The sequence below is a fragment of the Anastrepha obliqua genome, chromosome 4 (assembly GCF_027943255.1).
Source record: "Anastrepha obliqua isolate idAnaObli1 chromosome 4, idAnaObli1_1.0, whole genome shotgun sequence".
Classification (NCBI taxonomy): domain Eukaryota; kingdom Metazoa; phylum Arthropoda; class Insecta; order Diptera; family Tephritidae; genus Anastrepha; species Anastrepha obliqua.
In genome coordinates this window covers 55,326,113-55,351,332 of record NC_072895.1, presented here as the reverse complement: position 1 = coordinate 55,351,332, position 25,220 = coordinate 55,326,113, and the positions used below count along the sequence as shown (strand labels likewise).

The 25,220-nt window shown below is 34.3% G+C and overlaps 5 protein-coding genes across 6 annotated transcripts; 2 read left to right on the top strand and 3 right to left on the bottom strand.

Moving 5' to 3' along the window:
- The first annotated feature begins 141 nt into the window (after positions 1 to 141).
- Positions 142 to 9,801, top strand: LOC129243937 (cytochrome P450 4p1-like). Of its 2 annotated transcripts, none has more exons than XM_054881417.1 (8): positions 142 to 431; positions 6,330 to 6,527; positions 6,585 to 6,666; positions 6,727 to 6,827; positions 8,399 to 8,666; positions 8,729 to 8,952; positions 9,031 to 9,345; positions 9,442 to 9,801. In XM_054881417.1, exons 1-8 carry the CDS (start codon positions 233 to 235, stop codon positions 9,600 to 9,602), a joined length of 1,548 nt encoding a protein of 515 aa, XP_054737392.1. In that variant the 5' UTR covers positions 142 to 232; the 3' UTR covers positions 9,603 to 9,801. The 2 variants fall into 2 exon arrangements, with proteins under 2 accessions (XP_054737392.1, XP_054737393.1); XM_054881418.1 differs by lacking the exon at positions 142 to 431 and adding an exon at positions 6,101 to 6,203.
- Positions 9,802 to 12,294: 2,493 nt separating this feature from the next.
- LOC129244163 (uncharacterized) lies at positions 12,295 to 18,463 on the bottom strand. Its single transcript, XM_054881776.1, has 4 exons — positions 18,329 to 18,463; positions 14,909 to 15,141; positions 12,892 to 13,002; positions 12,295 to 12,818 (listed from the first exon to the last, which is right to left on the bottom strand). The coding sequence occupies exons 1-4, from the start codon at positions 18,461 to 18,463 to the stop codon at positions 12,668 to 12,670; spliced, it is 630 nt and encodes a 209-aa protein (XP_054737751.1). The 3' UTR covers positions 12,295 to 12,667.
- A 320-nt stretch (positions 18,464 to 18,783) lies between these two features.
- LOC129245073 (uncharacterized) lies at positions 18,784 to 19,578 on the bottom strand. Its single transcript, XM_054883043.1, has one exon. The coding sequence runs from the start codon at positions 19,440 to 19,442 to the stop codon at positions 19,014 to 19,016; it is 429 nt and encodes a 142-aa protein (XP_054739018.1). The 5' UTR covers positions 19,443 to 19,578; the 3' UTR covers positions 18,784 to 19,013.
- A 263-nt stretch (positions 19,579 to 19,841) lies between these two features.
- Positions 19,842 to 22,870, bottom strand: LOC129245072 (zinc finger protein ubi-d4 B). The gene is made up of 3 exons (XM_054883042.1): positions 22,166 to 22,870; positions 21,654 to 21,923; positions 19,842 to 21,584 (listed from the first exon to the last, which is right to left on the bottom strand). Exons 1-3 carry the CDS (start codon positions 22,554 to 22,556, stop codon positions 20,743 to 20,745), a joined length of 1,503 nt encoding a protein of 500 aa, XP_054739017.1. The 5' UTR covers positions 22,557 to 22,870; the 3' UTR covers positions 19,842 to 20,742.
- Positions 22,871 to 23,945: 1,075 nt separating this feature from the next.
- Positions 23,946 to 25,207, top strand: LOC129245493 (uncharacterized). Its single transcript, XM_054883683.1, has one exon. The coding sequence runs from the start codon at positions 24,041 to 24,043 to the stop codon at positions 24,830 to 24,832; it is 792 nt and encodes a 263-aa protein (XP_054739658.1). The 5' UTR covers positions 23,946 to 24,040; the 3' UTR covers positions 24,833 to 25,207.
- Positions 25,208 to 25,220: the final 13 nt, after the last annotated feature.

The window sequence follows — 25,220 nt, the reverse complement described above, 5'->3', positions numbered from 1 at the left end:
TTCTAGATTGAGAACTTTTGCATGCATATGTATTTATATATTGTATACATGTATTTACATAGTTGTATTTTACCTCTGATAAACAATTTCACGCTCGTTTGTGATATTAAGGCGCATAACAATTCAGTTGTTTCAATGTTTTCTACAATCACAGTCGCAAACTAGATTTTGTTCCGAAAGTATTATTTTGCTTCTATTCTTGTTTTGTTTGCTGCTAACTTATACATACGTCATGGTGTTCTGGACATTAATCATTGGTGCGCTTCTAATCGTTTGGCTATACAAGCTCAACAAGGATTATGTTGTACTGGCATTGTTTACCAAACGCGTGCGTACAGCTGACGGTACGCCCTTGGAAAATTCAGTAGGAATTGCAAAGGGTAGAACAATATTTGCTAATGTATTCGATTTGGCCTTATCCAGTGATAATGGTGAGTTTACATATCTACTTATACATACATGCATAATTGTTGTTGCGATTTGCCTGCATGCAGTAACCAGGTGTAACTAAAATTGCAAAAAAGGACCTTTAGAAAGAACTGGGCACTGTCACCCATTGCCCATTGAGCCCTAGACAAAAGAAACTATTAGAATATAATTGCAAAGGTAAAAACGCTCGCCTGCTAATTTATATTTGCTTCGATATATGTGTAGTTTACTCACATCAAGAAGGGCTAGATAAGATATCTCACCCTTAACAGCAAAAAGCTTTTTCTCAAGCCACAGAGACTTTAGGTTAAGGCATTCAAATACATGAATACCATTCTACTATGAATATACCACCTTAATCAAAAAATTCTCACAATATATTCAGACAATTTAAAATAAAAGTTTATTCCTTCGGCTCTTTAAATATGTTCCCCGTTATGGCGAAGTAATGACGATAGAATTTTGGTACGAATGCTAATCACAGATGTGGCAACCTAACAAAAACAAAAAAAAAGTAAAACTCAAATTAGTTGACTTAGAGCGTCACCTGGCGATTAACGAGAATTTTTTTATCAAAGTTGTATACCTAGTAACTAAATACAATAGAAACTAAATTGACTGGAAAGCCATACGGGCTGCATACGATCCGGCATTTCTGATTAATACTTACGAACAGTGAAATTACAGGTTCACCAGCAAGAATAAATGATGATCAGTCTAAAAAGGCAATTTACTTACGCCGATGGCTTGATAATTGTGAAAGGAACAACAACCCCTCGACAGGCAATGGCAAACCTCCGAGTATATTTCTGCTATGAAAAAGCTTCTTATAAAATCATAAGAAATATCTGCCGTTCGGAGTCGGCTTAAAACTGTGACACTATCCCTTAAATTCCGAATATAAAAACCATGGAATGAGTGAGATGACTGCTTAGATAGTCGGATCTGTGAGATCTCATAGTCGTTTGGTAAATATATAGAAGAAAAGAATGAATGTGATTTTAACGGTAAAAAGCATGTGTTTTAATCAGCGAAATGGCAGGTTACTATGCTATTTCACCAATGCTCCAACAACAACGTAAACCCACATTTCTACTCTCCCTGGTGAAATTGTTTGGGTAAAGAAATTGCAGTGTCTCAAAAATATTTTATTTTTTTATTTTCCTTTCTACTACCCTGGAGGTAGAAATATTAGTGTCCTTGTTACCGATTTAACCAGACGGAATTTTCAATAATTTTAGGAATCTCGATTAGAACGCTGCGTCTCTCCTCAATGAGCAAATATGCAACGAGATGAGAGATTTCCTCTGAGCATTTACTCTTCCAACCTAGGCTAACCGAATTTTTCGAACATGTAGCTCGATAGCAATAGAAAACCACCTGATAGACCTTTTCTGCGATTCAGAAAAGCGTCCTATTTATGTGTACGGATATTATCATTAATTTATAAAAAAATTTTTAACCAACCAACCAAGCTCCAATAAGTTTTGCCGAGTGGCCTTGCATTATCATGATGGAATACAATACTTTTTCGATGTGCCAATTCAGGCCGCTTTTCTTTAACAGCATTGTTTAATTTCATTAGTTATTCAATGAAGACATCAGAATTGATTGTTCAGTTGGGTGGTAAGCGTTCAAAGTAGGTAATTCCTTTATAATCCCACCAAACTGATAACAAACCCTTTTTTGATGAGCATCAGCTTTTGATGTTGTTTGAGTTGGTTCACTTGGCCTGCTCCACGATCTTTTCCGCTTGATATTGTTGTAAACAACCCATTTTTCATCGTCAGTTATCAGTCGTTTTTTACTACTTTTCTTTAGCAAATCGCAGCTGTTAATGCGTTGCCTTAAATGCGTTTCTTTCAGTTCGTGAGGAACCCATGTATCGAGTTTTTGAACATAGCCAAGTTGTTTTAAGTTATTTTCAATGCATGTTTGTGATGCATGAAGCTTCTCTGCAATCTCACGTGTTGTAGTGTGACGATCCGAATCGATTATTACTTTCATTAGGGCGTCATCAATTTCAACTGGACGAACAGAGCGTTTTTCATCCTTGAGTGAAAAATCACCAGAACGAAATTTGGCGAAACAATTTTGACAGTGCCGTTCTGTTAAGGCTTCGTCGCCATAAACAGCACATAACTTTTTATGAGCTTGCGATGCGGTTTTCGCTTTGTGGAAGTAAAAGAGCAAAATATGACGAAAATATCCCTTTTTATTTTCCATTTTTCAACGAACGCCAAACGGAAACTATGTAACCAATCAAAAAACTGTTTTTACTGATTGACAGCTGAATTGCCAACTATCAAATAACAAAACGTGTTTTACATTTGTACTACGTCTGCAAACCTAAAAATTCAACTGAGGCCATCTATGAGTGAAATCCGCAATTACTTAATTGCCAACCCAATAACAACGAGATTACAAAACTCCCTACAGTAAAAATTGAGCTGTTTGAAAATTCTTAACAATTAATATATGTTTTGAAGCAAATCAGTCGAGGTGAATACTGTACGCAGGCCAGAAGTAAAGCCAGCTGTAAAAAATTTCTCAATTAAAACGCATGGATGCAAACCATTTTCTATGGTTAATGCAATTAATGACTGTTCCCTAAAACGTAGAAACCTACTCAATAAGCAAAAAGTATTTTTTTTGCAAAATACCAACTGTTTACTTGTGCACACAAAGTACAAGGTGGTGCAAAATTAATCACCCTATCGGAGGATTTGTAATGTTTGCATTTTCGCAAATGGTGTGGTATTATATCATAGTTAACACTTACGAACTAGACAGCTGCAGTATACAAACTGCCAAGCAATGGAACGTGTAAAGGTCAAAATAAAGAATTTCGTAACTCAAAATCATTTTTGTTCTTTTATTTAGTAAAGAAAGTGAAACACGAAATTAGATGATTCATTTTGCACTACCTCGTACATGCTCGAGCTGTTTTTTTTTTTTTTGAAGAAAACCTCAGCACTGTCAACAAAAACAACTGCCAAAAATCGACGGTATTTTGTATTAACTTGAAACTTGCACCTTCTTATACTAAAATTTATTCAGCTATAAAACAGCATACTCGGAAAATCGTACAAATTCTAGTTAAAAATTTTGAACACAGTTTGAAACTTTGCATTATTTGGTTTTTGTTGTATTTAGTATGAACTATATTTCTATAAAAAAATAGTGATGCGTTTATGATTTGCTCAAAACTATTTGAAAAGAAATCGTACGATTACGACATCCATTCGAGCATTTAAGGACCTATGCCACAAATTTCGCACTAGTTGCTCTTGATCGCGGCATAATGAGAATATAGTGATGTCACTAACTTAACCTCACTTTTTCGGCTGGTCTATTTGGATCATGTATGTAAAGGTATTAAACAGCGATGCGATAGAGGAAATAGTTTAGTTTACAAATAGCAATTACTATTAAGGAAATAAAAAAAAACAGGGAATAATTTAAAAACCTTTTCGCACAACGTTTTTTAGTACTACTTTAAATTCTTGTGTATTTTGGTTTAGTTATATTAAAGAAAGGTGTGCCAACTACAACGTTACCTTAGATTACATTAATATTTTACTTGGAGTATTGCCACTTTAAGTGAACCACTTGAAACATTTTTGTGATACGAAAGTCTTTGGAAGTCCAACACGCAATAGGACTCGAAACAAGTAAAGTTAATTTTTGAAATAATTTTCACATCTTATTAGAAAAAAATAGTACGATTAGAAATTGTGATATAAATACGTATTGTATATACCACCTTAATCAAAAAGTTGCCGGAACAACCATCACTGGCACTGTTCTTTCTTTGTGTTAGATTACCACATTTTATCGCCATTGCTTGACATTTGTAAAAGTTACACCATTTTGAGTAAATCTACCTGTGCTCGTCTTTTAAATTTTTTACAGTTTTAAAAATGGATTTAAATTTGCAACAACGAGTTTGTAATAAATTTTGCATTGAAAATGGATTCAATGGTGCGAAATGTTGAGAAACAACCGTTTACGAGTGGCATGAACGATTCAGAAGAGATCGTGTGGCCGTCGAGCGTAACAAACGTAGTGGCTGGTAGGCCGTCGACATCAAAAACTGACGTAAACATCGATAATGTGAAAGAAAAATTGATCAATAACCGCAAATCAATCAATAGCCATTAGAGAGCTGGCAGAAAACTTGAGCATTGCTTATGGATCCGTTCAGGGCATTGTAGTTAATAATTTGGGTTTACGTCGTGTTGCTGCAAAGTTGATCCCAAATGGACTGAATTTCATACAAAAAAGGAACCGCGTTGGTATCACCAAAAAGACATGAATTCCCATTCTGAATCCGACCCAACATTCATCAAATGCATTATTACTAGAGACGAAAATACGATACGCAATCCAAACATCAGGCGAGGGAGTGGAGAGCTCCGAATAAACCAAGCCAAAAAACCACGTCACTCTCAGTCAAAAAAGAAAGCGATGCTCCCGGTTTTTATAGATTACAACCGTATTGCACACCATGAATCTCTGCCAGAAGGTCAGACAATTCATAAGGACTGTTATTTGTGTGTCATGAGACGTTTACATTAAGCAATTGGCTAAAAAAGAAAGGATTGGTAGGAAACATTTCGTGGCTTTTGTACCATTATAACACATCGTCGCACAGTACCATTATCCGTGAATTTTTGGCCAAGGACGAAACGAATACCATCCATTGAATTTATTGCATTTTGAAGCGAAACTTCTTAGGCGTCGATGGACGAACGAGAATGGAGAGTAAAATTTCAAGGCCATGCAACGTTTTGGGCATTTTCGTTCCGCGGGAGAGAAATAACGTATAGGAAAAGGAGAGAGAGAGAGCTATACCTTAGATGATGTTCTTGCGCTTGTGCATTATTGTTTTTCATGTACATACATATGTAATTTGCCGTCGAATACATAAACTATAAGTTGAAATAAAACATAAAAGAAGTGTTGATTTATCTTAAAACATTATTTAATTTTTGTAAATTTTGTCTATTTGTATTCTCTGCAAATGTTGTGAATTTATTTAGATATATATTCTTTCTCTCTCTCTCTCTCTCATTCTCTCTGGGGTCTCTCCCTCTTTCTTTGCTTGCCTTGAAAGTTTCACTTCTGTTATGTGTACTACGCTACACGTACTTTTTTTATTTGATCGAGTCAAAAAACCTTTCTAGGGAACGCGTTTTAACAGCTGAAAAGAAGTAATGGAAAAAGCGAATACGGCACGAAAATAGAGTTCCAAAAATGTTTCGAGAGCTGGATCAAACACTGCATTGCAGTTGATGGGGAGCACTTTTAAGGCGGTAATATCACTTTTGAGGAATAAACTTGTATTTCGAATTTTCTGAATATACTCCGAGACCTTTTTTGATCAAGGTGGTGTAATTTAACAAATAATCTTCAAATTTTCCATGTCCAAGCTTTAAAATATGAGTAATGTCACATTGACGTAAATGTTACTAAAACGGAGTTTCAATACATAGGAAAACAAGAATTAGAAATCTTCCAGAATAGTTCAAGTTGCCATCATTCTAAAATAAGCATGCCGAATGAATCAAAATTACAACAAAAACTACTCTACTGCCAACATTTTTTTTAGTTATTGGTTTGTTCGAGCAGATTTATAATTTCCAATATCTCCACAGTCCAAGGAGATTAATTCATCGATCTTTTCGTAAGCCGAAATGTACCAACGTTTTGCGGAAACCAAATGACTTCCAGAATTTTTCGACCACTTTTGGCCAAAAAACAGTCCATCCGTAAGTGCTAGTAGTGGGTGGTTAATATAATAAGAATTTTTGCAACAAATATTGAATAACTGTGATATTACTGTTATGATAATTTTCAAGCAACGAGCATTTACTTCTTTTGTATTTTATATCTAGTGTTTGAATTTTCTCGCAAGCTTGGCGCCAAAATGAAAAGAAGTTACTTACTATACACGCTATTGAAGCCTATTTATAATATCATAACAGCTGAGGAGGCTGAACTTGTGATGAGCGATCAAAAAAATCTAATCACCAAAGGCATTCTATATACCTTTATGGAACCGTTCTTGAACAAAGGACTCTTGACGGCATCAGGTAAAAAAAAATATGTTTCACTATTTTAGGTATTTTGCTTAATTAAATTTTTTGAAGGCAAGCAGTGGCACTCTCGTAGGAAAATGCTAACTCCCGCTTTCCATTTTAATATACTTGGGCAATTCGAGGAGGTTTTTAAGTGAGTTTACTTATTACATATTCATTTTTGGTTTATGTACTTAAAAATATTTATTTCCAGAGAGGAAAGTAGTAAATTTGTACGGAACTTAGAAGCTGGCGATTTGAACTCGATTACTTTAAATGAAATTATACCAAAATTTACACTCAACAGCGTCTGTGGTAAGCTATTAATGTGACTAGATAATTTTTTGTTCTACGCGTTTGGAACAAAAGTCATAATTTTCGCAATTCCTAAACCATCTATCAAAGATATACGAGTGGAGGTAGAAAAGCTCGCGGTATGAGGGATTAGAGAGTTTAGATGGGATTTTTTTACATATAATATCATGGCTATTTAGCACAACTATACCTAAATACTCAATTTTTAGTCGAAATCGGTTTATTAACAGTTGAGCACAAATTAGTTTGGCTACGGTGACTACTAGAAAGAAAAACGAGTCGCTAAGCAAATAAAATACCCCAGATAATTATCAAAGAGATATCTTCTGTCTATGGAGACGCTTGCTTAGAAAAGGCAATAATTTGTTGGTGAATTAGTTTAGAACCGGCCAATTGTTGCAACTTTCTCACTTATTGTCGAAAAATAATGAAAAAAAAATTTGGAAGATACACATTTCAAAAATAAATAAATCGCAAATAGGTAGAAGTACGATGCACGAGCATCTTTAACATCCTCCTTCATCATCACAGTAAATTTAAGGCCAGCTCAAGATGGCGACCGAGAGAGCTTATATCACTTCGGAAGTAAAACGATCGCGGCGAGTGTTCCTCCGAGATTTTGAAACCTTATGGCGAGAACGATGAATTTATGAATCAGATCGTGGCTAAAGACGAAAACTAGATTTAATACTTTGAGCTTGAGTCGAAGTCGAAATCTGTGTAATGGCACATAAAAGTTGCAGCCCCGCCTAAGAAGATCTTTATTTCACTCTCGACTGATGGTTAGTGCTTTTAAGATTTAAATGGCATCCTCTAATTATTCTTGATTGGCGCGATAACCGCTTAAGCGATTTTGACTGAGTTTGACAAAGTACGCCACTCGTTTCTTTCTTGTGCTAACCGGCGCTAGTTGAGCACACCAAGTGAAGTCAAAGGAGGCCTGTTTCCTTCTTTACTAGTAGCAGCAAGTACCGCATCGAATACTTTCAGATCTGGAGCGTTTGTATCCATTCGGACGACATGACCTAGCCAGCGGAGCCCCAGGATCTCTATTCGCCGCACTATGCCTATGTCGCCTCAAAGCTCATGCAGCTCATTGTTCCAAATACGCCTTACTGATTTATTAAACATTAAAAAGTACCACTTAGGAAGAAGAAGAGTAAGACAGACTTAAGTTTGCTTCGCCTACGAGGGTCAAGTTGAATTGGCTGCCATAGAGAGGATACGAAGTACCTAAAAACGCAGTCTATAGCTCAGATTTAGCTGCTTAAGATTATTGGTAATTTTTAAAAATAGAAAAAGGGGTACTAAAAAAGTAAACTTACTACTGATGATAAAAAAGTCAGCTATTTCTACCTTTGAAGGCCTGGACAAAACAAGTTTTTGTATTATAAATAAACTATATAGAAAACTCCGAAAGAAGAATATACCTAAAAGGAGAATCTGTTTCTTATTTAATTTCACTCTCCTTTCTCTTCATTCCGCGAACACATTATCTTCACTTGTATGTGCGTATTCCATCCAAACCTAGAATTATATACTTGTCCTTTCACTATTTCCCTTACCGACAGAAACTGCATTAGGCGTCAAGTTGGATGAGCAAATGAATGCCGATCAATATCGCGCCAGCTTCAGAATGATTGAGGAAATGTTTCTTGTGCGGATCACTAATCCTCTTTATATGTTCGATCCGCTATATAAACTATTTTTGGCGCCCAAATTAAAAAAACACATAATGACTGTGCATAATTTTTCCAGTGAGATAATCAATAAGCGTCGTCAATTATTTGCAGTGGAACATCAGCAAAACCGACCGCAGAGCGAAGAGGATGAAAAAGAGTAAGCAAATTTTATTGAATATAAAAAAGATTTTTTATGATATGTTCACCATATTTCACCAGTATTAGTTTTACTAAAAAGAAACGCTTTGCAATGTTGGACACACTCTTGTACGCCGAGCGCGATGGACTCATTGATCATGCGGGCATCTGCGAGGAAGTGGACACATTCATGTTTGAGGGTTTTGACACTACATCAATGGCACTGATATTTTCACTTATGAACTTGTCACTGTATCCAGATATGCAGGAGCGTTGCTACCAGGAGATACTCGAACATGTCGAAGGTTTTGTATTGGAGTGTGGATTGTTTCTTAGTAAAATTGGTTTTTTCTTCTACAAATGTATATTTTGACTTTCAACAGATGACATCAGCAAACTGGACATCAACCAGCTGGGCCATCTTAAGTATTTGGAATGTTTCATAAAGGAGACTTTACGTTTATACCCCTCAGTGCCAGTGATTGCGCGCAAGGCGCCAGTTGAAACTCGTCTTGCAAACAACTTAGTACTACCTAAGGAGACCCAAATCACTATACACATCTTCGACATACATCGTAACCCCAAGTACTGGGATAATCCAAATGCATTTGATCCGGATCGTTTTACCCCTGATCGTTCAGTTGGCCGACATCCATTTGCATTTGTGCCATTCAGCGCTGGACAAAGAAACTGTATCGGTAAGTTTTCAATTGATATCGAAAATGTCAGCTATATATAATACAATATATATTTTTTGAATTAATTAATAACATATTTTTTCTTTTGTTTGGTAGGACAAAAGTTCGCTATGCTGGAGATTAAGACCCTTTTAGTTAATATTTTAAAGTCTTTTAAAATTCAACCATTGATGGATGAAAACGATTTGAAACTTAATGCTGGTATGATTATAAGAACACCAAATTCAGTGAAAGTTAAATTGGAAAAAAGAGTCTAAAATTATACAAATTATTTTAAGTATCAAGTCATTTATATACATATATGTATGTAGTCATGCATATAAGTGACTCTAAACGTAATTTAATATTTATTTTTGAATTTAATAGTGGTTTCCCACCGTTTCTAAAAAAAATAAACTAACACAATTGTGATATGAGTTAATAATAAAGACGCTCAATCTGGCAATAAAACCTGAATAGATTTTTAGCAAACAAAAGTGGAATGACTGAGTCGAGTGGCTAGCCAAAGAAGAAACGACACGTTTTAATGGGTTCTAAGACTAAGTAGGCAACTGAGTAGTAAAGCCCTATGTCGACGAACAAACTAACACTCTATAAGGCTCTCGCCATGTCCGTTCCAACGTATGGTGCAGAACCTTGGCCAATGGCAATATCGGATGAGGCGAGTGTTTGAGAGAAATGTTCTGCGAAAGATTTTTTGACCTTTGCATGTTGGTGACGGCGAGTATCGTATGCAATGGAACAATGAGCTTTACGACGACATAAAATAAAGATCCACCGGCTTCTTCGGCTGGGTCATGTCGTCTGAATGTATACAAACGCTCCGGCTCTGAAAGTGTTCGATGCGGTACTAGCTTGTGGTAGCATAGAAAGCAGAAAGGCCTCCTCTTTGTACAGCACCCGGTGTTCTTGCACCACTCTCAAGGTTTTCGAACGATAGGAAGTGAATTGCATAGTCGCGTCCAAATAATATCCAAGTTCTTGTTCTTGATGTTCCTTGATACGGATCTTCATTTCGTAGTGGTATCAATTTTGTACCTTCATACTGTTTTATCTATCCGGGGCGTTCCTTGTCTTCCGCATCAGAATAACCTGCTTTTAAACCAATTTTAATATGTTTTTGCACTAAAAAAAGTCTAAAAGGTCTTCTTTTGGAAGTATGACATTCCATATTCACTTACTTTGATGTTCTATGTGCACAGTGGCATCAAACTTGAATCAAGAATCGTTCCTTACGAAGTTGCCGGAATATGTCTTAGCGATAGCCGATTGTTTTTGTTGTTGTTGTTGATAGCGAATCTAAATGCTCGCCGTGTATTTCTTTAAGTAGCTCGATGGCCTCAAGTCAATGAATATCTGAAGCCTGATGTAAATCAAATCATTCTTAGTGCTAATTGGATTTAGTTGAAAGACCGCGGATGGCTCCATTAGGGACAACCGCTGGACTTCATTTACTCTGAACTGAACAAAAAATTAATATCAAGGTGAAAAAGAACTGTACCGTTTGGCTTTACAAGCCGAGATAGAACCCAAAATATATATCTCACCATTTTAATAAGAGAAAATATATTGGTTGTCTCAACAGAAAACGTTTACCTTAGCTGTTTTTATTTCATGAAAATACTTCATCGCGAAGCTTGACTGTTGGGCTTGTGATGTGTCTTAATATTGTTCTACAAATGAGCATTGTTCTACAAACTACAGTTTTAAGCCGACTCCTACAGCAGATTTTTTATGAGGAGCTTTTTCATGATAGAAGCACACTCGGTGGTTCGTCATTGTCTGCCAAGGGGCGACCGCTATTAGAAAAAACTGTTCTATCATTTTGGTGTTCCATGCACGGAGATTCGAACCCACGCGCTTCCGAGTGGTAGTCACACATCAACCCATTTGGCTTGAAATTACAGTACATATATTTTTCCTTAGCACGCATAGAGCCCCCACATGTAAGACCAGACGTAAGTCTTTAAAAAATTGTGCCCGAGAGTCCCGGGTGTAAAGTTTCCACATATGACCGTAGAATAGAAGCAAGTGCGGGGATCCCGATCACTGGAATACGCTAAGTTCAGATATGAGCTCCTTAAGCTCAACGAAACCATGACTGGAGGTCGGCATGGGTTGTAAATGATGGCTTAGAATAGAATTGAATATTGAAGGGAAAAGGAGCAAGACACGGCAAACTAGCTTGATAACGCTTGGTTACAAGTTATAAAACTATTGAAAAACTATTCGGAAACGCTTTTAAATTAGGATTAACTGATTACCACTTGTTCTTACAGCCTAAGTTTCAATACTTCATTTCCTGCGAATATGACAAAAATGAGCTGATTGGTGAATGGTGAATGGCTTTAAAACTAGTCGCGCTTAAAACACTGGCATTCGAATACTGCCAGAAAGATGAAAAATGTCAAGCCGTGAACGTTACTTCTAATAACATGTGCCCCACAAATTTATTTAGAACGAAGTCGTTTTTTCTCGAAGATATAGCGATTATTTACTTTTTCAAAACCCGAATATTTAATAATTAGCTTGAAGGCAACTTATGAGTTATGTCCCTCTTATAGCGGGGAAATATCATTCAAGATTTTATAAACTGATCGAAACAGGGCACCGCTTAGCAGACCTCAAAAACTTGTTTCTAAGCACTGCAATTTGTATTTATTTCAGAACAAAATTTAGTATAAATTTTATATTAAAAAAAGTTTAAGAACTAATTTTCCAATAAATAATAAATAAATAATTAAAAAATTTAATAACGCATTACAAAATAAAATATTTATATTTTAACTAAAACAGAAAAGCGACCATACAAGTATAGTCCTGAAAGTAACCATAAGTAGATATTTTTTGTGTAGCAAAATTTACATATACACGTAATAGTTCAGCGCATCTTAATTTAACACGCGATTGGTCAAATTTAGTCATAGAAATTTTTAAATTACGTGTAAAAATCGTTATAAGTCAATTTCTGATAGATATTTTATTTGCTATGTTCGACAGTAGAGTTTCACGAAAATTATTTTGATCGAGCATTCTAACCATCTATCTACCCTATTTATAAGTCAATTTGACCAATAAAAAAATTCTAAAAATTTTTTTTGAATAGTTGAAAAAAATTCATTGAGGGTTATCGAAAGTCATCAACATAAGCGTTTCTCATGATTGACAGAAACACTGGCCTAGAACCATATGATCGCTTTTCTGTTACATAAATGCTGCTCGACAGCATATCAACCAGTATTAAATAGACCAATTTTTTAAAGCTGGTTTTAGATATTTCAATACATATTTTCTTTATACTTATATTAAATTTTCATATCATTTACGGCTCGACCTTGAGCACACTTGATATCCAATTCAATATACTGATTTTACAATCATAAAAATCGCAATCGCCGTTATCTCTACCGATTTGCTCAGCCTGTTTGTAATGCAACCCCTCCGGCGTCGCCTTGTCAGCAGAGGTACTGGGGCTAAAAAAACAGTTCGTTTTTCACATTCACTCACAGTGGCTGCAATATTAAATTTATATGTATTTCGGCATACCTCAGAAAAATATGTATGAGTTCAGCAAAGATGCTGTGACCCCGTCGAAAACTTATCGAGCTCGCTTCGCATATCGCCTTCAGTACGCATTCCATGCCTTTGTAGCCATAGCTTTAAGTAAAATAATGATTTTATTCAGAGTATTAAAATTTGTTTAAATATAGTAAGTAGTTGTACAGAGCAAGCTATAGGTAGAAGGGAAATTTCCTGTTTATTTTAATATTTTTTTTAATAAATTATCTTCTTGTTGATTGATACCAGAGCACTTTGTAATTTTCGTTATTCTGATTTTCTTAATATACAAAGTTTGAAATCTTAAATTGTTCATTAATAAAATCCAATTTGTTTTTTTTTTTTTAATAATATATAGCAGAAAAATATGTAGGTATGTACGTATGTACATACATGTAAATAAGCCATGAATATTCCATAAAATTTCTCAAGCAATTTTGCGGTGACCGCCGTATTCGAGTGAGTTGTTGCGTGACTACCATTCAGAAGTGGAAATTGCGGGTACGAAATACCAATTTATAGAAAAAGTTCCTTCCAACAACGGTAGTCCTTACTCCTCGTAAAAACCAATTGCTGTTCGGAGTCGGCGACTGTTGGTCCCACCATTTGTGAAACAACATCAAGGCACACACCACAAATAGAAGAAGGAGCTCGTGCGAAAGTCGAAAAGGAGGAAGCGCATATATGTATATATTCAAAGAAGTTATGGAGCTTTTTATGCCATAATAATAAAATCAAAAACCAGCAGACCTACCACAAATATTCTAGAATTTCATATGATTTCTTTAATTTTATTTTACTTATATTCTTCGAAAAAATGAAAATTTGCAAATAAATTTTAAATTTTTATTCAAGAAAAAATTTACAAATGAGTATATACTACGCATACATACATATATCATACATTAGAGCGGGTCGAAAAAAGTCTTCAAAAATACCCCTTTTTGTAAGCCTATGTGAAAACAAAAGAAGCAAATTTTTCAAGCGCCCTAAAAACCAATAAAATATTTTTTTTTTTCATAACTTGGCTGGAATTTAATTAAAGCACACAAAATTATATTTTATTTATTTAGTCTGTCTATATTTCAACTTTAGTCTGAAGTCAACTTGATCAAATTTTAAATGAAAATGTTTTTTAAATCAGAGATAATTGTAAAGAACGATTGTTAAATTTTTTTCTAAGATGTTATTCATTCCCAAAATTCATATTCATCAGCGAGGCACATTCAACAAGGTAAAGTGACAACCCAGCAGTACCCTCTCATATGCACCTGAGGTATGCCAGGAGAGCGTTAGCAATCAAATTAATCCTTTATGATGCAAGTACCATTTTTGCTAAAGCTCAATAGCATTTGGAATTAAAGTGTCTGTAGATATGAAAATATTTCAAAATATCTTCATTTTAGCATTATTGCATTTTAGTTCGCCAATGTTATTAAGCATTCAATTTCTTATTCAAAAACTTAATTTTAAGTTTTTATAATTCAAAATTTTTAAAAATTAAACATTTGAATACTTTCTTCCAAATTCAATCAGAACTTAAATGTATTTTGTGCAACTCACAATTTGTAATTGAAATTAAAAAATTTAAATTACGAATTATAAAGGATTAAGAATTGACATTTCAGGCTCAGTTTAAAAGAGAGAAATGTCGAAATCATGTCTATCTTGTTGAATATGTCTTGACTCACTGTGAAGTCTTATGCTCAAAATTGTATCCCCAACTGCAATTTTTTTTCAATTATGATTATAACCAAACAAGTTATACCGTTAAATTTAAGTGCAATCCCATTTTAAGCAGATATTAAATGATATTAATTTGTTGACAAATATGATACAAATTTTTAATGTAACATATAAATGATCAAAATATTTTCTTTGGTTCGAGATACTTTCCCATAAGCTTTCAAATAAGGGGTAGTTTTAAAAAAATTCAGGTATGTGGAAGCCGGCCAGCATATTGACCTGAGTGTTTTATTAAATTTATAACCTTTTAAGTTACTACCTGTCAAGTCGATTTGCTGCATAGGAATACAAACTCCAACGCAGCGTTGATTGTCTCCCTTGTAATGCATACATCGGAAATGTGTCGTTGTATTTATTATAATACTCTGGCCAAAATGGATTTTCACGAAAAACTGTCGCATTATAGGGTAGCCAATACTCAGCCTTTAATACGTGTCCAGTGGTGAGAGATTCATACGAGAGATCGGCTGGAATTCCAATGCCTCCAATGAACTATTAAAATAAGATATACAAATTTTTGAAATTCAAAAATTTCTGCAAAACAAACTTAAGGCATAACTTAACGTATAAATTCAAATTTATAAAATTTATCCTTTTCGATAATATTAAAACAAAAATGTATATTTTTCAAAACCGATTCTAACAATTTAGTAAATTTCTTACACTTTCTAAAATATAATTAAATAAAATAAAATGCAATAAAATACAATAAAGTGGGTTAAAATGAAGTAAAATGAAATGAAATAAAATTTAATGAAATAAATGGAAATAAAATGAAATGAAAAAACATAAAATGAAATTAAATAAAATTAAGCACAATAAATAAAATAAAGAGAAATAAAATAACGGGAAGTAAAAAAAATGAAGTAAAATTAAGCAAAATGAAGTAAGATGAAATAAAATAAGTGGAAATAAAATTAAATGAAATAACATAAAGTGAAATTAAATAAAATTAAGTAAAATAAATAAAATTAAATTAAATTATATTAAATTAAATAAATCAAGTAAAACGAAATAAAATAAAATAAGTGGAAATTAAATAAAATGAAAAGAAAAAAATAAAATCAAATGAATTGAAATAAATCAAGTAAAATGAGGTAAAATAAAAAAACAGTGAAAGTGTGAATAAAAGAAATGATCCAAAATCTAATAAAATAAAAGAAAAATAAAATAAACTAAAAAAATGATGTGAAATAAAATAAAATAAGTGCAAATTAAATAAAATTAAGTAAAATAAAATAAAATAAAATAAAAGGAAATAAAATAAAATGAAGTAAAATTAAATGAAATAAACGTAGGAAAATTAAATAAAATAAACCAAGTAAAATGAAATGAAATAAAAAGAAGTAAATAATTAATAAACGAAGTAAAATTAAATAAAAACAGGAAATAAAATAAAATTAAGTAATATGAAATTAAATAAACGAAGTAAAATTAAAAAAAAAAAAAAACAAAATAAAAAGTGTGTGTAGCGTAGTACACATAACAGAAGTGAAACTTTAAAGGCATACAAAAAAAGAGGGAGAGACCCGAAAGAGAATGAGACAGAGAGAGAAAGAATATATAATATATCTAAATAAATTCACAATATTTCTAGAAAATACATATAGACAAAATTTACAAAAATAAAATAATGGTATAAGATAAATCAACACTTATTTTATGTTGTATTTCAATTTATAGATTATGTATTCGACGGCAAATTACATATGTATGTACGTACATTTGTATATGAAAAACAATAATGCACAAGCGCAAGAACAGATCTTGCTTTCATATTATATGTACATATGCACGTATGCCCAAATAACCTTGACTTATTTATTCACATGTAACAGCACATCACATTCCTACAAGAAATCAGATACGCATACACACTAGTGAACGAGTTTCTTTCTCACAAGTGCAAAAACAATTCTGCTCTAAAGCCTATGTAGGTGGGTATGTATATAAACCCACTTAAGTCCTAACATGCATACAAACACACATACCTACTTGCCTTCTAAACTTCCAACAAAATAATTGTATTCATATGTAACTACATCGATGGATCCATGCACATTCAAACATAAATGCATATGGCGCGAACATAGCGCTACCTTCTTGCTTCCGTCTACTTTTGTCTTTCACCAGTCGATATTCCGAATGTTGCACTTACAAAAAACAAAATACCTTGATTGACGCAAAAGCAGCAGAAAGCGCAACGCGAAGATCGCTTTGGCACCACGCATTCCAAAATGTTCTAGAACGCAGCGCACTAAATTCATGCCTCAATACGCGTATGTCGTCCAAGCCCAAAATCTAAGCCTAGCGACTACAAAAACAAAATACATTCGTAGACGCAGTCGCAGCGGCTATGATTCTTTTAATCGCGACGGCGCTGAACAATTTAGAATATTATATGGTACAAAAACAAAAAAAGGGAGACGTGAATAGCCTAAAGTGTATCTAAGATATATATAAGGTATAGCTCTCTCTCTCCTTTTCCTCTACGTTATCTCTTTTTTCTCTCTCGCGGAACAAAAATGCCCAAAACGTTGCATGGCCTTGAAATTTTACTCTCCATTCTCGCTCGTCCATCGACGCCTAAGAAGTTTCACTTCAAAAACATAAAACAAGTGTAAATTAAATAAAATGAAGTAAAATAAAATAAGTAAAAATTAAATCAAATTAAGTGAAATAAAACAAAATTAAAAAAAATAAAGTTAAGTAAAATATGAAATTAAATAAATAAAATTATAAATAATAAAAATGAAATAAAAGGAAAAAAATAGGTACATAAAAAACGATAATTAAATAAAATTAAACAAATTAAATTACTATAAATTGAAATGTCGATAAATTAAAAAAAAATACAAAAATAAGAAATATGACAAAATGACAAAATAAAAATTCGAATAAAGGCCGATTTAGTGCAAAAATTTGGCGTTAAGATGGGACTGCATCGTCGTTATTTTGATAGCATACCTAGAATTCTCTTCAAATAAAAATTTGTTTGAATGCTATTAAAATAACGGCCCATGGAATGACACAAACTCAAAGCTTTATGCATTTCCTTACCGCTACTCAATCCATTTGACAAAATTTTACATAAATATAGAATTTTTTTTTTTGGTTTTCTCTACAAACAATTTCTTCCCTCTACTTCCTTCTTTGATTACATTAACATTTATATTTAAATTAGCTTAAAACAACGTTTCACTTCTATTTAAAATCTTCGCTATTTTGACACCCTGTTCTTAGTTCTCTCACGCAACTCATTTAGAATTACGGCTCGTGAATATTTCTTTTTATTACCGCTTCGATCTTGTATTCTATAATTTTTGTTCACCGCCTTCCTTTATAGAATTTTTCAATAGGCACAGGTTCATCTTGACAGGCATTTGAACGATATCATGTCCCATTCATACTCGCAAATCATACTTACATATGTACATGGATCTTTCAACAAAAACAAAAAAATCGTTAATACTGGCACAGCTTCTTTTATTCCATTTAAACATCGAACCCCCTTTATTGGGTAAGGCGACTTCTATGTAAATTTTAAAGTAGTCTCCGTTCAGGGACTACGCCTGAACCAATAATCTTTTAAATATGTATATAAGATTCTTATGATGTTACAACCCTACCACCGCTAAAACTGACCCTATACTAACTAATAAATCAAACAAACTCTTACTTGATAACGTGTGGGCGCTTGACGCGGAAATATAAGAAATCGCTTATTCCTCTGCAATCCAATGCTATTTATCAGGATATTACCGCTAAGAGAAATAATCACAAAGCACCGGAAACAAAAGGAACAACAATCCATTTTGAACAACTACCATCAACTAAATTAACAAAATCTTAGCGAACCAAGCCTTCCGCTAGAGAACAAATTTAATTGGTGAAGAAATTTTTTGTAGAAGCTGTTACACATATACGTATGTATGTGCATAGCATGTATTAAGGTATGCATGAATGTGATACAACGATACCGAAACCGAGGTGAAAATGCTAATTGCCTTGCAATGATTTCACACTCATGTACTAAGCGGCAACTTGATGCTCTTGTCTGCATTACCTTAGGTAAATAGACTTTAACATTCAATATAATTCATAACTTAGTGTTGATAAAAAATGCAATTTTTTTTACAAGCATGCCACATATTGTTTTTGCGATCATTTTTACTACAAAAATGTTGATTTAGTTTTATTTTGACAATCCAGGTGACGAAAACGAATTGATAGCAAAAAGAACAGTTTGTATACGCGCGATTACACGCTATTAATAATATAAAATTATAGTTCACAAGCAATTTTTGTACCATCTAAAAAAAACTACCTAATTCATGAAAACGTCAAATCACATGCACACATAATTAATAGTTGCGCTGCACGATGCGACGTTTTGCTTGATCCTCTTCCGTTTTCAAATTACTCTTTTTCACATTCAATTGCCAAGCATCGCTTAGCTGAAAGATATCGACCAATGTTTTGAAAGAAACACTCTTCTTGGGGTTATACTGCTGGTGAGAATGGTGATTTTGTTCTTGTTGATAGTTAAAATGCTGCTGCGTTTCTGTATTCACGTCTGCATTAGCGTCGGCGTCGGCATCAACGCTAACTTGCTCACACTCTTCTTGCATGCACATGTATGTGGCCTCATCCACAGTTGACTGATAAACATTGCCCATATTATCATCCGTTACAGCGTTCATGCTCTCTGATTGCTCAGTTTCCTGCTGTTGTTGCAGCTGCTGCTCTTCATTCTGTTGCATCGGTTGTTGCGTTTGAGGTTTACTTTCCATAACGATGCTGCTACTGTTAAGGTTTTGTATTTCTGAATTTTTTGTTGATTTTATTTAAAAAAAAGGTAGAGATTAAAATATACAAATTATAATTGTGTACATGAAAAGCGAGTTCTTCGAAGTAAAAAAAATGTTTTCGAAAGCAGTTCTGAAAAGTGTAGAAAACATAAAAAACTTAGAAGCTGTCGTTTCAAGTGCACATTCCCAATCTAATTTTGTACTCAAACTCAAAAGTTATTGATTGAATTTGACCCACTCTTATTGATGTAGTCAAGTATGCACATTTTTAAGCCACTAGTTTATAATTGGTTACTTTAAAGTTATTTTCCCCCTTCATGATTCTCTTGTAACAGCAGATTAACAAAACAGTCTGTAATTGAAATAATCAAACACATTGGGTTTAAAGTAATGATTTATTATTATTGCTCAGTGATGATAATTATGAGCGCATATTGCAATAAATATTTATGATTATTTCCCATTTAGTCGTACGGTAATGCGCTTATATATGCTTGTACATTTGTATGTAGATATTAATATGTAAGGTAATATATACTATTTCGGTTACACATTTGGTCAGCTAGTGACCTACATTACATACTTATAAAAATGTAAGTGAATTATATTTTGAAATTACCAAATTTCTCTCCAATTAGAAGCACTGAGATTAGTGGGGATTCTTTAAATGTATTAATAAAATAGAAAATATTAACTATCCAGCCAACTACTTGTTGCAGCTGTCCATTAGCTAATTTTTGATCAAGCACAAAACAAAAACAAGCATATAAGAGCAAAACACTTCGGTATAATACTTGCGTACATGGGATTTTTAATACAATACTAATTTATATATGTACCACGATTCAAATTACTTACATTTACGGTGGCATCACGACATGATAATATAAAACTAATTTAAAAACTAAAACACACAAAAAGTTGCCATCTTATGAACCTTTCAGCTTAAATTAATATATTCAAAATAAAACAGCGGTGCATCCAAGCTCTGCAAAGTGTTGTGTTGTTGCTTGTGCAGAGCTAATTTAAATAAAAATAAACAGTGTAATATTTCTTTACTTTAAGTATTAATATTCGCCAATACTACACTATGACTTTAGACAAAATTGAAAAAAAAAAAAAGTCTAAACGAGAACTTCAGACAAAGTCGCAATGCTACTTTCACTCAATTTATGATAGTCAAAATAAATCAGAAAGTAATTCAACTCAGTCTATTTCCATTCTGGCTTTTTACTGGAAGCTGCGTTCATCGTATTTCGTTGCCCTTTATTTCTTAGCTTTATTATTTCTCATCTTTATGAAATTCCTCCATGCAAAGTTTACAGCTCCATGAACCTTCGGGGGGCGTTATCAATGGAGGTGACAAACAGTACATATGATAACCACGATCACAATCGTCACAGAAAAGCAATTGATCGTCATTATCTGAAGTGCCACATATTGAACAATATTTGCATTCTATGCATTGCCACCGATAACGTTTCACTGAGATAATCATATTCGGTGTAAATTGTAGGCAAGATGGATGACCGGAACGGCCACAATCCGAACACGAAACTAATTCCTCCGGCAAATTGGTCTTTTTATTCTCCCGCTGATCACCCAAACAGAAGTCGCAGTAGGTTGAAGGTGTTGCTACTTCACGATCAGCACGCATTTTGTTTTTTAGATCTTTTTTGACCGCAGCACCAGCAACTACTGGCGCAACGATATTTGCTGCAACTGTAGTTGGAGGCGTGCCAACTGTAGCTGCGACAGTGCTTGTTGTACCACTCACCCCACTTGTACTGGGTAGTACAGGCGCTGCGACATCACTAACACCAGCAGTAGCCGCCGGGCCTGCTTCACTTAGAGTCTTGTCAAATGTTGGCCCAGCAGCACTAGGTGTACCAGGTGGTATTACAATCGCCGATTGTGATGTTTCATCGTTCGTACCAATTGGTGAAGCTGAATTCGAATTGCTCACTTCCATGCTTGATGCTACGGCACTAGCTGCAGCGGCAACTGCAGCAGCTGCAGCGGCTGCAGCAGCAGCAGTGTTTGCATTGTTGTTATTGGCATTGTTAGCGACGCCACGACGACGACCACCACCTTCACCGTCCACATTATTACGACGACGACTGCCTGCATGAGAAAACAAATAATTATGTCTTTTAAAACTCAGAAAATGCTTTTCATGTGGCTGATACACACCGCCTCCTTTACGACCGCGCTTTGGAGTGCCATCAGCAACAGCAGTACTCTTGCGAGCAGAGCGTGAACCGCGCTTGCGTTTACCGCGACTACTATACGACTCATCGAAGTCGTTGTCCGATTCAAAATCCTCTTCGAAGTCATCAACATGGTGATAGTGAGACATGTCAATGTCCTCATGGAACCAATCTTTTTCAGCATTGGCGTGCGAATCTTTACTATCATTATCGCCTGAGGCGCTCATTGAATTGCCATCAGCGGCAACGATTGCTAAAAATAAGAGTGGCAATAATGTAAAAAAAACACTACTTTTACAAAAACTATTAGAAGAGAGCTGGTTTTTTACTTCTTAAGAAACGTTTTTTATTGCATTTGGCTGTGACAATAAGTGTGTGTAAATAAGTTTGGAACGCTATTTTAACGTTATTTTTATTGATTTTTCTATTTGATATTATAATATATACGTTTGTACAAAAGGAACATATTACTTTACAGCTCATATATGTACATACCTGCACTCTCTGTTTGATAATGATCGCGCGCTGAGGCATTGCTAGTTGATTGATGATAGTGAGGTTCTCGATATTGGTATGCCCTATAACTATGATGATGATTGAGCAAGTACTGGCGCTTTGGTTTACGCCAACGAGCAGATGGATACGTGTAGATCTGACCATCACGGAAACCAGGCATACGCTGGCGTTGCTTCATGAACAAAGCACAGTGGGTTTGTGCAACACCAGTCTGTGGGTCCAAAAACGGCATACGTAGTCGACGTTCAATACACAAACGTGTGTTAAAATTCTCGCTATTCTCCAGTATCTCCTTGTAAGCCGAATCATTAAGAAAATTCTCAATTTTTTCAAAATTGTTGAGGTTTGAAATTTCAATGTCGGAAGCCATTGTCAAGGGACAATATAAAGGGCTACACGTACTGGCTTGTGCTTCTTTGCAAAGTTGAATGGACTACTTTTACTTTTGTGTGTGTGAATGCTTTTGTACGAAAGGGGCTGCTGGTACAGATGTCGAAGGTTGTTTCACAGCAGCTTCGGAGTCTTAAAATTATTCAAAGCAGCTGCGAACTATGCACTTTGAAATTTAATACTTATTTTTTGTTATAAAATACATAAACGTACAATATTAAACGATTAGAAACACATTTTTCGCAGCTTATAAGAGTATGTATTAACAAAAGCAAAATTCAGGTGCGTCTCTAACAAAGCGAACACATAAAGAAAACAGAGATGGAAGTTACCATATTTCCCGAAAATTAAATAACTGATACCGGATACTCATGGAAATGTTTTCTCCCTTTAGTGGTTAACCATGATTTTAGCTCATCAAATTTTAAATCACAGATAATAAATCAGTTCAATTGGGAGTATTTCTCTACTTTACAGATCTGGAGCCAATATTTTTCAAAACCAATCAACATCAGTTTCAATTGAAGTGTTTTGATCCTAATATTAATATTCCAAAAACGTAGAGCAATATTTTTAGACTATTCAAAAATTATTGGCCCAAACAGTTCCGTAAAATTGGTATTTCGAGCCACTAATTACTCATTCAATAACGCACCAAATTGCCATTTTACATAACTTGAATACTAATTGCACTGTATTATTGATATTTTCAGCAGAGTAAATTGCTGATTATTTCAACTTAAAGTGAAGTAAACTCTAGCAAATAATATCTGGTATTGCTATTTAATACAAAAAAATGTTAATTCAATTTGTTTTTAAAGTGTCTGTAATATTGCGCCAGATTTGGTGAGCGCCAGATTTATTAATATGGAAACTTTAGAATATGAAATTTCTAATAACAAATTTTATAACAAATAAAGGCTAATAGTATATTTAGTTCATATTGCTTTATATAAAAAAAAGAAGCATAATATCTCGTAAACTTTTCTAATGAAAAATCGTGCTTGGTCCTTCCAGGCATTGTGATTTTCGAAGCTGTTCATCAGGAGGTAAATTCTCATTGTTTTGTTTCTGAAGTTAGAGCAAGTCGTATTCTTGCGAAAGAGTTTCCATGATGCCATCATCAAAGAAACGACTGTAAATCTTTTCCTTGGCCTTTTATGATATTTTTGATTTCTAAAGAACCTAAAGCAAGAATTGTAAGGAATATAAATATCTTGCCTTTTGTTAAAGTAATGTTTGTAAAAAAGCTTTGCCATCTTCAACGTGGTGCTTGCATTTATTCAAAAAGTTATTTAATTAAAAAGTTCTTTTTAATATGGCAGCACTTGCGGCCAGTGTGTCATCAAATATCTTAGTTAGGGCGTGGAAAGGCAATGAAAACAACTTTATTAACAAGTGGAATATTAATATTCTTATAAAATTAAACGGTGATTTTTTTTTAATTTGGCAAAAAAATTAACAATGGGTGCCAGTAATCGCTCTACGCGCATAGCCGTTGGAATTTCGGCAATATCCTTTCTGTTATTTCTGATTGCATTCGTCTCTCCCTACTGGTTGATCACAGATGGTCGCATTGCTAATCCACGCTTTACAAATCTTGGACTATGGGAGGTGTGCTTCAATCATTTCCAAGATATACATCGGTTTTACGACACTGTATTCAAAGGATGCATGTGGGTTTTCGAAGAGGAGTATTATATTATACACGATTTCCTGCTGCCGGGCTTCTATGTTGCTGTTCAAGCTTTTGCCACACTGTGTTTCATCATGTGCCTTATTTCTTTGCCACTGACAATAGCTTTTTTGCGTACGTCCCGGGACGACGATCGTTACGTGGTCTTGCTGCTGACTATTGGTTCCTGCCAGGTGGTTGCTTCCATATTCGGTTTTATTGCTGTTGTAATTTTTGGTGCAAAAGGTGATTCTCGTGATTGGATACCAGGATGGCAAAATAACGATATGGGTTGGTCATTTGCATTAGGTGTGGTGGGTAGCGTTATGTTGTTACCAGCAGGAATACTATATTTAGTAGAGGCACGCCGTGAACGTTATCGTCATTTAAACGAGATTAGTAATCGAGAAGTGAGTGAATACGGTGGACCCTCCGATGATTACTACCAGCAACAAGCTCAACAGTATTTCGCACCCGAGCCAACTAGGCCAAGGCGTCCGCCACCTGGTCAAAGTACTTCCGCCGCTGCTGCAGCAGCAGCTGAACTACCCAAAGCGGGTGGCATACAAACAGATATTTGAGCGGTGATGTTGTAAAATTAAACAGAAGCACAATACCAACGAAATTTGCAAAGGTGCATATTTCAATAAAAAAATATGCAGTATAATTAATTTTAGAGTCTCCGAAATAATCGATATGTTTTTATTTAAAAGTCGAATGTGCCCAAAACACAATATATGTACGTATCTCGAATATCGGTCCATTTCCTTGTGGCCAATCGATATTAACAAGTCGTGTTTAACATTCCTAAAATATTAAGTGCCTAAAACAGCATAACTCGTCTATCCGTCCATTTTTTTTTATAATTTGTATGTTTCTATCATTCCAACATTGTTATTTGTCCAGTATTGTAAGCATATATCAAAAGTTTGTGAATAGAAATATATTCACACATGTGTAATCTTCAGA

Excerpts from the sequence above, each read along its gene's own strand:
- LOC129245073 (XM_054883043.1), bottom strand. The coding sequence starts at position 19,442 with ATGGAAAGTAAACCTCAAACGCAACAACCGATGCAACAGAATGAAGAG.
- LOC129245493 (XM_054883683.1), top strand. The coding sequence starts at position 24,041 with ATGGGTGCCAGTAATCGCTCTACGCGCATAGCCGTTGGAATTTCGGCA.
- LOC129244163 (XM_054881776.1), bottom strand. The coding sequence starts at position 18,463 with ATGGATTGTTGTTCCTTTTGTTTCCGGTGCTTTGTGATTATTTCTCTT. Across the intron at positions 15,142-18,328 it reads AAGCGCCCACACGTTATCAA|TTCATTGGAGGCATTGGAAT; the intron begins GTAAGAGTTTGT and ends TTATTTTAATAG. Across the intron at positions 12,819-12,891 it reads CTCATACATATTTTTCTGAG|CCCCAGTACCTCTGCTGACA; the intron begins GTATGCCGAAAT and ends CTGTTTTTTTAG.
- LOC129245072 (XM_054883042.1), bottom strand. The coding sequence starts at position 22,556 with ATGGCTTCCGACATTGAAATTTCAAACCTCAACAATTTTGAAAAAATT. Across the intron at positions 21,924-22,165 it reads TTATCAAACAGAGAGTGCAG|CAATCGTTGCCGCTGATGGC; the intron begins GTATGTACATAT and ends TCTTATTTTTAG. Across the intron at positions 21,585-21,653 it reads GCGCGGTCGTAAAGGAGGCG|GCAGTCGTCGTCGTAATAAT; the intron begins GTGTGTATCAGC and ends TTTCTCATGCAG.
- LOC129243937 (XM_054881417.1), top strand. The coding sequence starts at position 233 with ATGGTGTTCTGGACATTAATCATTGGTGCGCTTCTAATCGTTTGGCTA. Across the intron at positions 6,528-6,584 it reads AGGACTCTTGACGGCATCAG|GCAAGCAGTGGCACTCTCGT; the intron begins GTAAAAAAAAAT and ends AATTTTTTGAAG. Across the intron at positions 8,953-9,030 it reads GATACTCGAACATGTCGAAG|ATGACATCAGCAAACTGGAC; the intron begins GTTTTGTATTGG and ends GACTTTCAACAG.